Genomic DNA, 15,467 nt, shown 5'->3' with positions numbered 1-15,467 from the left:
CTCAGCAGGTCTGGCAGCCTCTGTGAAGAGAGCAGCAGAGTTCACATTTCAGGTCTATGACCTTTCATCAGATACATTTATGTTATTTCCCAAACTCTGCTATTCCATTGGCTGACCTCCATCTTCCACCCTTATCCTAGTTTGCAGCATGTCCCTTTAATCCAACAGTACTGTGCTCATTGTCCATCAACAGCTTGTTATTAAAAATTCTCATCATAGAAAAATAGGAGCAGGAGTAGGCCATTCGGCCCTTCAAGCCTGCTCCGCCATTCAATACGATCATGGCTGATCATCCAAACAGTACTCTGTTCCCTTTTCTCCCCGTATTCCTTGATCCCTTTAGCTCTAAGAACTATATCTAACTCTTTCTTGAATATATTTAATGATTTGGCCTCAGCTGCTTTCCGTGGTAGAGAATTCTACAGGTTCACCACTCTCTGGGTGAAGAAATGTCTCCTCATCTCTGTCCTAAATGGCTTAGCCCTGGTCCTGGACTTCCCCACCATCGGGAACATCCTTCCTGCATCTAGTCTGTCCAGTCCTGTTAGAATTTTGTAGGTTTCTATGAGATCTCCTCTTGTTCTTCTAAACTCTTAACGAATACAAGCCTAATCGATCCAATCTCTCTTCATACGTCAGTCCCGCCATCCCAGGGATCAGTCTGGTGAACCTTTGCTGCACTCCCTCCAGAGCAAGAACATCCTGAGATAAGGAGACCAAAACTGCCACACAATAATACTCAAGGTGTGGTCTCACCAAGGCCTTGTATAATTGGAGCAAGATATCCCTGCTCCAGTACTTGAATCCTCTCTCTATACCATTTGCCTTCTTAACTGCCTGCTGCACCTGCACGCTTACTTTCAGCGACTGATGCACAAGGGCACCCAGGTCTCGCTGCACCTACCTCTTTCCCAATCTGTCGCCGTTCAGATAATAATCTGCCTTTCTGTTTTTGCCACCAAAGAGGATAACCTCACATTTATCCACATTATACTGCATCTGCCATGTATTTGCCCACTCACTCAACCTGTCCAAATCACACTGGAGCTTCTCTGCATCCTCTTCACAGCTCACACTCAGCTTTGTGTCATCTGCAAACTTGGATATATTACATTTAATTCCCTTATCTGTATCATTAATATATATTGTGAGTAGCTGGGGTCCTAGCACTGATCCTTGCAGTACCCCACTAGTCACTGCCTGCCACTCGGAAAAAGACCCGTTTATTCCTACTCTTTGTTTCCTGTCTGCCAACCAATTTTCTATCCATTTCAGTACAATACCCCCAATCCCATGCGCTTTAATTTTGCACGCTAATCTTTTATGTGGGTCCTTTATCAAAAGCCTTCTGAAAGTCCAAATACACCGCATCCACTGGTTCTCCCTTATCTATTCTACTAGTTACATCCTCAAATAATTCCAGTAGATTTGTCCAGCATGATTTCCCTTTCGTAAATCCATGTTGACTTTGTCCAATCATGTAATTGTTTTCCAAATGCTCTGCTATTACATCTTTTATAATGGACTCTAGCATTTTCCCAACTACTGATGTCAGGCTATAATTCCCTGTTTTCTCTCTCCCTCCTTTTTTAAATAGTGGGGTTACATTAGCTACCCTCCAATCCATTGGAACTGTTCCAGAGTCTGTAGAATTTTGAAAAATGACCAGCAATGCATCCATTATTTCTTCATGTTGAAGCCCCTCCATTGCTCACCCCTTCCTATCTGAATTCCCGAGTGTGAGTGCTGTGCATTCTCTGAACTCGGCAGTGTGAATGCTGTACGTTCTCTGAACTTGGCTAACTAAACAGTGGCCACTCTGATAATGGAGCCAAGTCACCTTTGAATCTGCTAATTAGTAGCACCACACTATCGTTTTGCTTTTGTACAACTGAACAATAACGCTTTATTTAAGCTAGTATACTGTCTACCACTGCACGTTAACTCTCAAAATACTTTACACTTCGTTTGTTATGATAACCACATGAATAATGCAAAGTTAAATTCTGGTGAAGAGCATTTTTCCTCTGTCTAATCTTTTCCCCCATCTGCCTTTTTATTATTTTCTCTTTTGAAAGGAATGGTGGAAGCAGATTCAAAAATAACTTCGAAAATTGAATTGGATCTTTACTTAAGTTAAAAATTGCAGTGCTGGGGGGGGGGGGAAAAGAGCAGGGGAGTGGAGCTAATAGTTTTTTCAGGGAGATGGCATAGACACATTGGCGCAATGGTCTTTTGTGATTCTATAAACAGTCACTTAATGCACTGTGGTTCTGACCTGCAGCCTGAAATTTCGAAAATTTTCGCGATATGCAACATTTCCCGGACAAATCAGTAATTGAACACTGATCTAAACCTTTGTTTCTGTGCCAAAATGTGCCTATTTGGCTTTTTTAAACTGCTGTTCCCTGCATGGTCGGCACTAATACTGATGTGTTGTGTACTGTTTTCAAACTGAAAAAAAAAGTGGCTGAGAGGCACCGCATATTGATGCAATATGCCATGGACAGTGGGATGTAGATTTGCCTATTTATGGCCACATGGTGCATTCCTGATTTTTGTCTCTGTTATAACAGAGAGCGAGATGCTGTTCAGAGACTATCTGCTTTTGCTGGTGGCAGAAGGAAAAAAATCACAAAGTTGAGTCATTTCTTTCTCAGACAGCTCCCTGGTACCACCTAATGGCTATCTTGAGTCGAAGATCTTAGAAACAGGCTAATATCATTGCAATTAGTGTAGGGAGATCTAACGGCATAGATATTTATTCTAAGAAATGGAGGAAAAATATAAATGCAGGCCCAGTATGATCGTTGTTTACATTTGTTCTATTAATAACATGACAAGATAAGGAAAAAGCAGTTTTAAATTTACAAGTGGACAGTGACTCTACTTTGCAAATCAGTAGTCGTCATTGGAATTGAAGTATGGAATAGAAGCAGACTGTGCAATGTACATTAAAAAGCACCTAACAAAATTTTCATGTCATAGGTGTTGAGACAGATGAGAAAATTGGCGTGGCATGATCCAGAGGTGAAGGAATATGTTATTAACTGCATGATCAACATTTGGAACGTCAAGTACAATAGTATTCACTGTGTTGCTAATCTATTGGCGGGATTAGTGCCGTACCAGGAAGATGTGGGAATACATGTTGTTGATGGAGTGCTGGAAGACATCCGTCTGGGAATGGAGGTGATGAAATTTTTCCTAAATATTAAGCAGTGCAAAAAAGAATTAAAACATACCCCTGTCTCCAGAATTGATGCAAACAGAAACTGCAGCTATTCTACATTTTGTAAGAAGCATTAGGGTCATCACACTTATATAAGATCGCATGTAAGAGTACAGAAGGACCCTTTTTTAAGGGGTGCAAATGGTAATATTCCTTTTCTCTCTTTCCAAAAAAAAACTGATTAATACTGGGGTATGGTCCTACAGACACCAGTATCTCTCTCATACCTTGAACTAAGTGGCATTTCTTTATGTTGAATCTACTTTGGATATTGGCAGGACATGTTGATCATTGGAGGAAATTATAGCTGAGCCCAACCCTAACCACACATGCACTTTCTAGTAGGGGGCACTTGATGGTATTCAGCAGGAAAATGATCTTTTGGAGGGGGGTCGGGAGGGGAGGGCGGGCGGGCATGTGGGAATATCAGAAATAGGAACAAGCTTGGGTCTTAGGGCCGTTGGAACCTGCTCCACCATTCAATAAGATCATGGCTGATCTGATACAAAAGCAAAATACTGCATATGCTGGAAATCTGAAATGAAAACAGCAAATGCTGGAAATACTCAGCAAGTCAGGCAGCGTCCGTGTAGATCGAAACAGAGTTAACGTTTCGGATCTGTAACCTTTGGCAGAATGATCACAGACCTGAAACATTAACTCTGTTTTTCTCTCTTTGCAGATGCTGCCTGGCCTGCTGAGTATTTCCAACATTTTCTATTTTTATTCATGGCTGATCTGGTCTTGGCCTCAACTCCACTTTCCTACCTGTACCTCATAACCCTTGACTTCCCTATAGTTCAAAAATCTGTCTATCTCAGCCTTGAATATATTCAATGACAGCCTCCACAGCTCTCTGGGGTAGAGGATTTCAATAAACAGCAATGTTTTGTTTGGCTTCTTAATTACTTGCTGTACCTGCATGCTAACTTTGTGTGTTTCATATACAAGGACACGTAGATCCCTCTGTACCACAGCATTCTGTAAATTCTCTCTATTAATATAATATTTTGCTGTTCTGTTCTTCCTACCACAGTGGACAACCTCACATGGGAACATTATACTTCATTTGCCAAATTTTTGCCAACTTTCTTAACCTATCTATATGCCTTTGCAGAACCTTTGTGATCCTTGCAACTTGCTTTCCCACCTATCTTTGTATCTTCAGCAAATTAGGCTACAATACACTTGATCCCTTCATCCATGTCATTAATATAGCTTGTAAGTAGTTGAGGCCCCAGCACTGATCCCTGTGGCACCTCACTAGTTACATATATTACCCGTAACACCATGTGCTCTTATCTTGTACAGTAACCTTTTATGTGGAACCTTATCGAATGCCTTTTGGAAATCCAAATACACTACTGTTGCCCCTTTATCCACCCTACTCGTTACAAGCTCAAAGAACTCTAATAAGGGGTTTCTACTTTGTCATCCAATGGTGCTGATGAAATTGTAACTCCCCAAACTGCCTTGACTCATATCAGGTAACTTAGCACTGATAGGGGACCAAACTGAAGATCATAATGTTATTTCAATTCTAGCAATCACTGTTGCTTCTACACATGGATTTTACAAATATCAACTTATAATGACAAGCTGCCTTTGCTTTTCAGGTCAACCAGCCTAAATTCAACCAGAGGCGTATCAGCAGTGTTAAGTTCCTTGGAGAATTGTACAATTACAGAATGGTGGAGTCTGCAGTCATCTTCCGAATTTTGTATTCCTTTATTACATTTGGTATAAGTGCTGATGGCAGTGCAACACCTCTGGACCCACCAGAACATTTATTCCGCATTAGACTGGTTTGCACTCTTCTGGACACTTGTGGACAGTACTTTGACAGAGGCTCCAGCAAACGAAAGCTGGACTGTTTCCTTGTATATTTTCAGGTATTTTTTTAATGACTTTAAAGCAGTACCTTCACAAACTTTGCTTAAAACTAGCAGCAAAGGTTCTATTTCTCCGTGTATTATTATTTTTGAGTTGGTAATGCTGTCATGTTCCCAATTAATTTAGAGCAGTGGATTACATTGATTTGCTGCAGAGGTGGTACTGTAATGACTAAACCTGTTACAAAAAAGCAACTGAATGGTATTCAATTTCCCAAACTGTCAGCAAAGCCTTGCGGAATTCAACAATATATTTTAAATGTTTCACCAATGTATATAGGAATGAGGACAAAAACAAAATCAAACATCTGGTTACTTCAAAACCTCCAGTTGTGCCAGAATTTTGTTTGGATGGTACGCATCTTTAACAATTATCTGTTTAGTGTCAGGTTGAAAGTTAAGCAAAAGAGACGTTAAATATATGTATTATAAAAGCTAGTTTTTGTATCCCTTCCACACTGTTAAGATGCAAAAACAAAATTCTTACTTGACGGGGATAATTTTAGTTAATTTTATCTCCCAATTCCAGATCACCTGTATTTTTAAAAAAGTTTCTTGCAAAGAATATTCAATCTCTGTTTTGGGGGTAAGCATCTAGTCAAGTACAATTAAAAGAAAGTCTCAACAAACATCTTACAAAATGTGCATTTTTAAAAACTAAGAACCAAGCTGCTACTCTAGTTCAACTGCAAAGTCAGATTGAAAGAAAGTAGAGATCTGGTTTCTTACTGATGCCCTGTCTTTATTTATAAAGGTAGTGTGGTTAAAGATGAATTGGATTTGTCAAATTAACTGTGATTGTTCATCTTAACACAAAGAACAAAATGGGAAGTGACAGGTTGGAATGGTGTCTGTTTTGGGGTATTTTTTGGAGGTGGCTGAGAACTATGCCTTGCTATAAAGAAAGACTAAAAAAAACTTGCATTGATGTAGCTACCTGATCATATCTCTGAAACATCTCAATGTTTTGCAGACAGTAAATTTTGCTGTTTCTATTAAGTAAGTAAATACTTCTGCATAGCAAAATTCTGCAAATAGCAATGAGATAATCTGTAGATTTGCTTTCAGTTTCAACAGATGGAGGAGTGTGAGCTAGGACTCATGGGGAACACTTTGCTCTTCAAATGGTTCCATGGGATCTCAGTTTTGATTCAGTGGTTGCACTCTGAGTCACGGGATCATGGGTTCAACACCCTTCCAGGGACATAATCCAGGCAGGGACCGAAGTGCCGTACTGTGTGAGTGCTGCATTGTCGGAGGTGTCATCTTTCGGATGAGATGTTTAAACCAAGGCTTTGTTTGTCCTCTCAGTTAGATGTGCAAGATTCCGTAGCACTATTCGAAGAAGATCAGAGGACTTATCCTTGTTTCTTGGCCAATATTATCCCTTAACCAACATCATTAGATTATCTGGCCATTTATCTCATTGCTGTGTCAGGAAGCTGGCTTTGTGCAAATTGGCTGCTGCATTTCCCTTACATTACAATAGTGACTACAATTCAAAAGTACTTTGGTGGCTGTGAAGTGCTTTGGGATGTTCTGAACTCATGCAACATGCTACATAAATGCAAGTTCTTTCTTTAATATCCACCTAGACTGAGACTACGTTTAATATCTCATCCAAAGAATGGTACTTTGGACAATGCATTCACTCAGCACTGCTCTTAAGTATCATTGTAGATCATGTGCTCACATTCAGAGTTGGGTTTGAATCCACAACCTCTTGACTGGGGCAAAACTGCTACCCGCTGAGCAAAACCCTGCAAACTGAATACTTAGACCATTGATGTCTGAACAAATTCTAGTTCAATTCACTGGTACTCTAGGCAACAGAAACTAAACTTTAAGAAACTAAAGAGAAAAAGTGGATGTCAAAAAGCATGGCCATTGTCTGTCTGACTGACCAAAGCTCTCCCACTCCTTGGTCCCTGTAGGGCAGCAATTCTAATTGTGGTTCCGTGCACTGCCTCCTTGATGTCTGTTTAAAATTGGAAAGGGGTTGGGATGCTTTTTTATTATTCTTTCATGGATTGTGGGTGACAGTGGCAAGGCCAGTATTTGTTGCCCATCCCTAATTGCCCTTGACAACTGAGTGGCTTGCTAGGCCATTTCAGAAGGAAGTCAAGAGTTAACCTCATTGCTGTGGGTCTGGTGTCACATTTAGGCCAGATCAGGTAAGGACGGCAGATTTCCTCCCCTAAAGGTCGTTAGTGAACCAGATGGGTTTTTACGACAATCTATGATAGTTTCATGGCACCATTACTGAGACTAGCTTTCAGTTCCAGATTTTTATTTATTAAATGTATTCATTAATTGAATTTAAATTCCACCAGCTGCCATGGTGAGATTTGAACCTGTGTCCCCAGGATTACTAGTTCAGTGACATTACCACTATATCACCATCCCCCCGTGAGGGGTGTACGCTGTTCAGTTATGTTGATGGCAGCTAAGTTCTTCAGCTACTTTTGCATTCACGGTGCCACTGTTGAGAATGCTGTCAGAAAAGGAGTTGATTGCATCTGTCACTGAAAAGGTGGATTTCTAAAAAGTCTGTGCAAAACGGCACCATTTATAGGCGCAAATAGGAACTGAATGATGCATTAGGTTCCTGTGGCTGGGAAACGTGTTTACATATAGTTTGTGCGAATAATAGTGTAAATAGTGTAAAGCCTAGTGCATGGTTCTAATCTCTGTCTGTCATTTAATCCCTTCACAGTTATTTTGCAACACTTCTGAAAGTTTTTTTTGTTCTCGATAGCACATTTGCACCTTTTCCAGTCTTTGTTTTATGGCATCTCTTTCCCCAATCCAATTCTAATTACTGTAGTGCTGTTAGCTTTATTAATAATTTCACTATCTTAATAAGTTGTAATACTTGGGTGTAATTTCAGTGGGGTTCCATTGTTTATTTCATGCAGCTACTGTTCCCTTTTCAAAATTAATAATATGGACTTTTATTTCATATTGAAATCATTATTACATAATTTCTGTACGTAACAAACAAACTTGAGCCTTTATGTTTATGCATCTGTAGCGTTACATCTGGTGGAAGAAGAGTTTAGATGTTTGGTCAAAAGATCACCCTTTCCCTATTGATGTCGACTACATGATTAGTGACATACTTGAGCTGCTTCGACCAAAGATGAAATTCTGTGGTTCCCTTGAAGAAGCCATCAAGCAAGTGCAGGAACTCGAGCATGAGTTCTTGATTAAACTAGGTAAGGAATGGCTCAATTTATATTATGATGCTTTTGCAATGTGCACTCATTTTTTCACTGCACTGCAATAGCACAAAGCAAAATTTGTGTTGATTGCCAATCAAAGTTATAAATGAAGAAGCAAATCTATTAGAATACAACTAGGTTCTGATGGGGCTTTTGATCCCTAATGAAGACTTAAATAATAATGAAATAGTTCTGTTTTCTTGTGCATCCTCCACATATCATTGGACTAAAGCTTAGGTTGTAAAAGAAAGCCACAAGGGCAATGTCCCTTTGAAACATTTATCAAATGGGAACCACAATCCCCAAATGTCTCTGCCAGCTACCAGAAAGTGCATGAAAGTAAAGTCGGTAGAAGAGAGTGGCCTGGAAAAGACTCTTTCCCCTCATTTGCGTGACCACTCTCTATGGGGAAGCCATCTGCATTGATCACCTGAGAAGCTGGAGTTGTTCTCGTGAACAGAAATGGCTAAGAGGAGATTTAATAGAGCTGTTAAAAATGAAGTAGAGATAAACTGTTTCCAGTGGCTGCAGAGTCGATAACCAGAGGGCATTGATTTAAGATGATTGGCAAATGAACCAGAGGAGACATGTGGAAAAACTTTGTTATGCAACGAGTGGTTAAGGTTTGAAATGCATTGTCTGTGATAGGGTGGTGGATACAGTTCAATAGGGAATTGGATAAATACTTGAAGGAGAAAAAATTGCTGGGATCAGGGGGAAAAGCAAAGGAGTGTGTGACTAATTGGATTGCAGTTCGAAAGAGTGAACGCAGACTTGATAGGCCAAATAGCCGACTCCTGTGCTGTACTATTCTATAATTCACAGCTCTCCATTTTTCTTCCCTGTACCCCTGCCCCTAATTCACTGCTGCTGTTAGAAACTTTTCACTGCATTAATCTGGAAGAAAAATACATTTCAAGAATATTTCCGGACCCTCCAGTTTTCCTTATTTAATCTTGATTTTTATGTTACCTCTCGACTTAACTATTCCAACACACAACTGCCTACCCTCCCATCTTCCATCCTCCATAAACTTAATCTCATTCAAAACTCCACTGTCTATGTCCTTGCTCGCACCAATTCCTGTTCACCCATCACCACTGGGCTTGCTGACCTACATTGGCTCCCCATCTGGCAACAGTTCAGTTTTAAAATTTGCATTCTTGTTTTCAAATCCCTCCATGGCCTCACCACTTCCTATCTCTGTAATCTCCTCCAGCCCTACAGTCATCTCTCCAATTCTGGCCTCTTGAGCATTCCCAGTTTTAATTGCCCCACCAATGGCAGCCTGCCTTCGGTTGCTTAGGCCCTAAGCTCTGGAATTCCCTCCCTAAACCTCTTTGTCTGTCTACTTTTCTCCTTTAAGACACTCCTTTAAAGTTATCCCATCTACCCTGATGTTTCCTTAAGTGGCTCGATGTTGAATTTTGTTTGATAACACTGCGCTGAAGTGCCTTGGGACATGTTGCTATGTTAAAGGTGCTATGTAAATAATATTGTCTCAATGTCCAAACATTCAGCTGCGTTTAGGGAAGAAACCTGGGCTGATTTTTCTTCACTGTATCCCAAGAATGTTGAGGTTGCTTAGAGAGTGCCCTAGAACTGCTAACTTAACATCTATTAGGGTTCAATTATGGAGTCTTACTGACATGTAAGGCTCAAATATTTACTGTCTTAACAAGATGAGCCATTGGCAGAGGCCATATTTTCTGCTTAAATAATAAATCAGATAGTAAGGTGAGTTGCAGTTATGCTTCTGTCTGAATTACATCTGTAGGAAGAGCAAGAGTATATATACACCAGTGGGCACCAGGTGGAAGTTTATTTCTACCTGATAAAATTTGCACTAAATATTCTGGCACAGGTGGATATCTGTCTCTATTTAGGGGGAGGGGAATTTCTCCCCCTGAGAGTTTAACATACTGGAATGCTGGATGATCTGGCAGTACAGTGCGTGTAGGTCAGTGTTAATTTTGACACTTTGTAAATGCTGAGAGCATAGTGTTGAAAGGGCTTTTGTTCTTTGTCTCATGGATTCAGCGAGGGTGGGGAAGGAATGTGTCAGATGAAGGTCTTCTGTTGCAATAATTGGCAAGTCTATCACATACTGATACTGCATCTAAGATATTGTTGCATTTATGGTACAACAAAAGGTGAGTTAAATTCTTGGATCTTTTGTCACATAAGACTATATTTTGTGTAGTTTATATTGCTGGTGTCATAATTTGCTGAAAGTTCATTGGACTTTGTTTTCATGTTTGCTTTTGAATTAGTTCCTTTCATTATTAATTTTAAATAAAGGGCCGATTGCTTCCTTTAAAAAAAGCAATTTGGAGAACTGATTTATTGCTACTTTTCATGTCAATAACTGTTCCCAATGCTGTTACCTAAAGAAAAAGCTTGCATTCCATGCGCAATAAGGTATAGGAAAGTTGTTTTGCTTGGGGAACAGACATTTGTAAACTAAATGAAAATGTTTTGGGAACTTTTTTTTAATAAAACAGCTCTTCCTAAAATAGCTCTTCCTTCCCACCTCACATTTCCTCTTTCTATGCGACCACGATGCTTAACTAAATTTTGACCAGAAGTGGTGTAAACTTCAAAATCATTATCAAGTCATAAGACATAGTCTAATTCATGGATTGAAATACCAGTTCAAATAGCAAAGCTCAGGTAGTTTCTGAACCCCAAGATTAAATTATTCTCTTGCAATCACTTTTAGACACTTCTGCTTTAGGTGTACATTTTATTCTGTGTAACACAAGGCTCTATTTTGGGTCAGTGCCTCAGGTCTGTGACCTTTCATCAGAACCCTTGAAATGGGGGGATGGGACGGTGGGGAAGTTCAAAAGGCTTTGCTAAGTTGCTCAAACTTTGCGCTCATGATGTACGAACTGATCCCTTGCCTAAGTGGTACATTCAAATGGCGTAATGCCCAATTGTTGTATTGAAGATTAAGATCTGAAATCTGTTTAAACCTATGTTCTATAAATCAATCTCATTGTCTGCATAAACTCTAATGTATGTATATGGATTCTGTCCTGGCTAAATCCAAGTCAGATGCAGGATTCATCTTCAGGCCAAATCGGAGGCAGCAAAGACTAACACCAAGTTTATGAATGACTTTGTACAGTTTGCAGTTTTACCCTCTTGTAGATAAAAAGAGCCCTTTTCTATATTGTGAGTTGGTTTTGCCAGCCAAAAGATACCAGCCAAAAACCCATCACTATTAGCCCATCCTCTGGCGTGCAGGTACACATGATAGTGTAATTTCCTGCAGTCATCTGGGTAGCTGTGGAGCAGCCCTCAGACCAGTCTGGTCACCTTCCTCTCCCCAAACCTCCAAAGAACAGTACAGCACAGGAACAGGCCATTCGGCCCTCCAAGCCTGCGCCGATCTTGATGCCTGCCTAAGCTAACACCTTCTGCACTGCCGGGGCCCATATCCCTCTATTCCCTTCCTATTCATGTATTTGTCAAGATTTCTCTTAAACGTCGCTATCGTATCTGCTTCCACCACCTCCCCTGGCAGCAAGTTCCAGGCACTCACCACCCTCTGTGTAAAAACACCTGCCTCGCACATCCCCTCTAAACTTTGCCCCTCGCACCTTAAACCTATGTCCCCTAGTAACTGACTCTTCCACCCTGGGGAAAAAGCTTCTGACTATCCACTCTGTCCAGTTATTTATAATGGAACTGCTCCAGGACTAGAAGTGATATCATCTGAGTAGTCCTGGAAGTGAGGAAATATAATTGATGTCTTGAAGACTGCAAAAAAAAAAGGATTTTGTTCTGTGCTCATCATTGGTAAGGGCTGTTAGTAATGGCGAATGAAACACTTGTCCATTTAAACAACCAGTGGCATGAAGCACTCTCCAGTCAGATATGGCACAGCTAGACACAGATTAAAACTCCCTCTATTTTACCTCAACGTTGTGCCTCAGCCCCAGTTCTGGAATAGCACTGTCTACTGCCCCAGTGTGCCATTTTTTTTATTTCCAGCAACAACCAATCTGTCCCTCTGGAATTGCCAATTAATAGTGGAAGTTTTGTATTGTAGGCCCATGCCACTAGGAATTCATATCATCATTGGATCCCTTCTGTGCTATAAGATTCTTTCAGCCCATCACACCTGTACCAGCTCTCTGAAATGCATAGGGTGCTCCCTGAATCACTGAGCATCAGTGTAGCATTGAACTTGAGGTCTGGAGCAGGGCTTGAACACACAACTTTTTGTTTGAGTGATGACACTGAGCCAATACTTTAGTATTCTGCAGCCCTGAGACTTGAGCTGGTGATTCCCTTACTTTCTGACCTCTAGCTGTTTCTTACCGGTGAACCATATACGGGAGTTTTGGCAAGAAAGTTGGTCAAAATATGATAATTTATTGGGTCACAGACAATGAAGTGCACAATGTCAGCATTTTCTTTGATCAAAAATGCCTTGCCAGCCCATGGACTGGGCTCAGTATTGTTCAGTCTTTTATTTTTTAATACTCATCCTCATAATATTGCATTATGGGAGAGTTGTTACAAATGTAGTTAATGATTCAACAATTGTTGTTGTATCTGACTTATCTCCATCAACAGAACTTGCTAATGCAGTAGGCTGACGTGTTTTCCAAATGTTCTTTTACAATCTATCCTGCATATATTTATTCTGAAATAAAAACAAACTGCAGTCCTTCAGAATTCTTTGAAACTTGAACTTCAAACAAAGATTAAGGAGTGTTTCATTCCAGTTCAGTGTTTTTAAAATGATATATGCACGACCTAAGTTTGAGAGTTTCAGTCTTGGCTTACGCACGTGGAATGTTAGACTTTTTAAACGGCGCTTGTTTATTTCTGTATTTTTCCTCCCTTATCTAATACTGTAAAAGTTTTGAGCAAGTGAGTTAATGCTTTCTATTTTAGAGTCATAGAGTTATACAGCTCAGAAACAGGTCCTTCGGCCCATTTTGTTCTTGTTGTCCAGATAGATTTAAGATCTCATCACTTTCCTGAGTCTTATTGCAAAGCTGAATGTGTGATTAGGCACGTAACATTGTCCAGGGATCATTTTAGCAGAAGGATAAGTTGAGGGTTAAATTGAGATGTGTGCAATAGCAACAGAAAATGTTTGAAATGCACAGCAGGCCAGTCCAAAATGAGAAAGATAGTTAATGCTTGAGGTTTAACTCAGTCAAAACTCTGATGTGCTGTAACTTTACTTCAGATTACCAGTACTGTTAAGTTTTTAAATTTGTATAAACTCCCCCCCCACCCCCATCTTTCCTGGCGTGAGTGGCATGAAACAGGGCTGTGTTCTCGCACCTACACTGTTTGGGATCATCTTCTCCCTGCTGCTCTCACATGCGTTCAAGTCTTCAGAAGAAGGAATTTTCCTCCACACAAGATCTGGTGGCAGGTTGTTCAACCTTGCCAGTCTAAGAGCGAAGACCAAAGTACGGAAAGTCCTCATCAGGGAACTCCTCTTTGCTGACGATGCTGCATTAACATCTCACACAGAAGAGTGTCTGCAGAGTCTCATCGACAGGTTTGCGGCTGCCTGCAACGAATTTGGCCTAACCATCAGCCTCAAGAAAACGAACATCATGGGACAGGACATCAGAAATGCTCCATCCGTCAATATTGGCGACCACGCTCTGGAAGTGGTTCAAGAGTTCACCTACCTAGGCTCAACTATCACCAGTAACCTGTCTCTAGATGCAGAAATCAACAAGCGCATGGGAAAGCTTCCACTGCTATGTCCAGACTGGCCAAGAGAGTGTGGGAAAATGGCGCACTGACACGGAACACAAAAGTCCGAGTGTATCAGACCTGTGTCCTCAGTACCTTGCTCTATGGCAGCAAGGCCTGGACAACGTATGTCAGCCAAGAGCGACGTCTCAATTCATTCCATCTTCGCTGCCTCCGGAGAATCCTTGGCATCAGGTGGCAGGACCGTATCTCCAACACAGAAGTCCTCGAGGCGGCCAACATCCCCAGCCTATACACACTTCTGAGCCAGCGGCGCTTGAGATTACTTGGCCATGTGAGCCGCACGGCAGATGGCAGGATTCCCAAGGACACATTGTACAGCGAGCTCGTCACTGGTATCAGACCCACCGGCCGTCCATGTCTCCGCTTCAAAGTCGTCTGCAAACGCGACATTAATCACAAGTCGTGGGAGTCAGTTGCCAGTGATCGCCAGAGCTGGCGGGCAGCCATAAAGGCGGGGTTAAAGTGTGGCGTGTCAGAGACTTAGCAGTTGGCAGGAAAAAAGACAGAAGCGCAAGGAGAGAGCCAACTGTGTAACAGCCCCGACAACCAATCATATCTGCAGCACCTGTGGAAGAGTTTGTCACTCTAGAATTGGCCTTTATAGCCACTCCAGGCGCTGCTCCACAAACCACTGACCACCTCCAGGCGCGTATCCATTGTCTCTCGAGACAAGGAGGCCAGAGAAGAAGATATTCCTCCCCCCCCCCCCCCCCCTCCCCCCACCATCTTTACCTAATTCAGCTTTAGGTATCAGCTCTGTGATGCAGAGCATTAAATGTTTTGGAAATTACCTGTTACTTTTTATTGAGGGAATTTACCAATGTTCTCAATTCTCCTTAATTATCTGGTTGATTGAATTTAAGACATTTTGTAAGGTGTAACAACATCCTTCAACTACCGTTTTTTTCCCCTAGTGTGGTGCAGTATGCTTGGAATATTTTTGCCATTAAATCATCTGAAGAATTAACAGCTGTGATGACTATAATGTGTTAGGTGCACCAAGTTTAAACACATATAAATGAACCTATATTCTGTAGAGTTTAGAAGAATGCGTGGTGATCTCATTGAAGCATACAAAATTCTTACAGGGCTCGACAAAGTTGATGCAGGATGTTTCCCCCGGCTGGGTGGGGTCTTGAACCAGGGGACATAGTCTCAGAATAAGAGGTAGGCAAGTTAGTTTTTTTGGTTTAGTTTTTTTTTAGTTTAGAGATACAGCACTGAAACAGGCCCTTCGGCCCACCGAGTCTGTCATCAACCACCCATTTATACTAATCCTACACTAATTCCTACCACATCCCCACCTGTCCCTATATTTCCCTATCTCCTACCTATACTAGGGGCAATTGCTAATGG

The 15,467-nt window shown here is 41.1% G+C and overlaps 1 protein-coding gene across 3 annotated transcripts in view; it reads left to right on the top strand.

Annotated features, from left to right (window-relative positions):
* Positions 1-15,467, top strand: part of upf2 (UPF2 regulator of nonsense mediated mRNA decay) — a 143,987-nt gene that overhangs the window by 69,107 nt on the left and 59,413 nt on the right. For all 3 annotated transcript variants that reach the window (XM_068059537.1, XM_068059538.1, XM_068059539.1), the window contains 3 exons: positions 2,989-3,192; positions 4,849-5,124; positions 8,159-8,342. In XM_068059537.1, the coding sequence (XP_067915638.1) occupies positions 2,989-3,192; positions 4,849-5,124; positions 8,159-8,342 (664 nt within the window). The remainder of the gene's footprint in view (positions 1-2,988; positions 3,193-4,848; positions 5,125-8,158; positions 8,343-15,467) is intronic.

The sequence above is a fragment of the Heterodontus francisci genome, chromosome 27, assembly GCF_036365525.1.
Source record: "Heterodontus francisci isolate sHetFra1 chromosome 27, sHetFra1.hap1, whole genome shotgun sequence".
NCBI classification, from domain to species: Eukaryota; Metazoa; Chordata; class Chondrichthyes; order Heterodontiformes; family Heterodontidae; genus Heterodontus; species Heterodontus francisci.
This window is presented reverse-complemented; position numbering and strand designations above follow the sequence as displayed.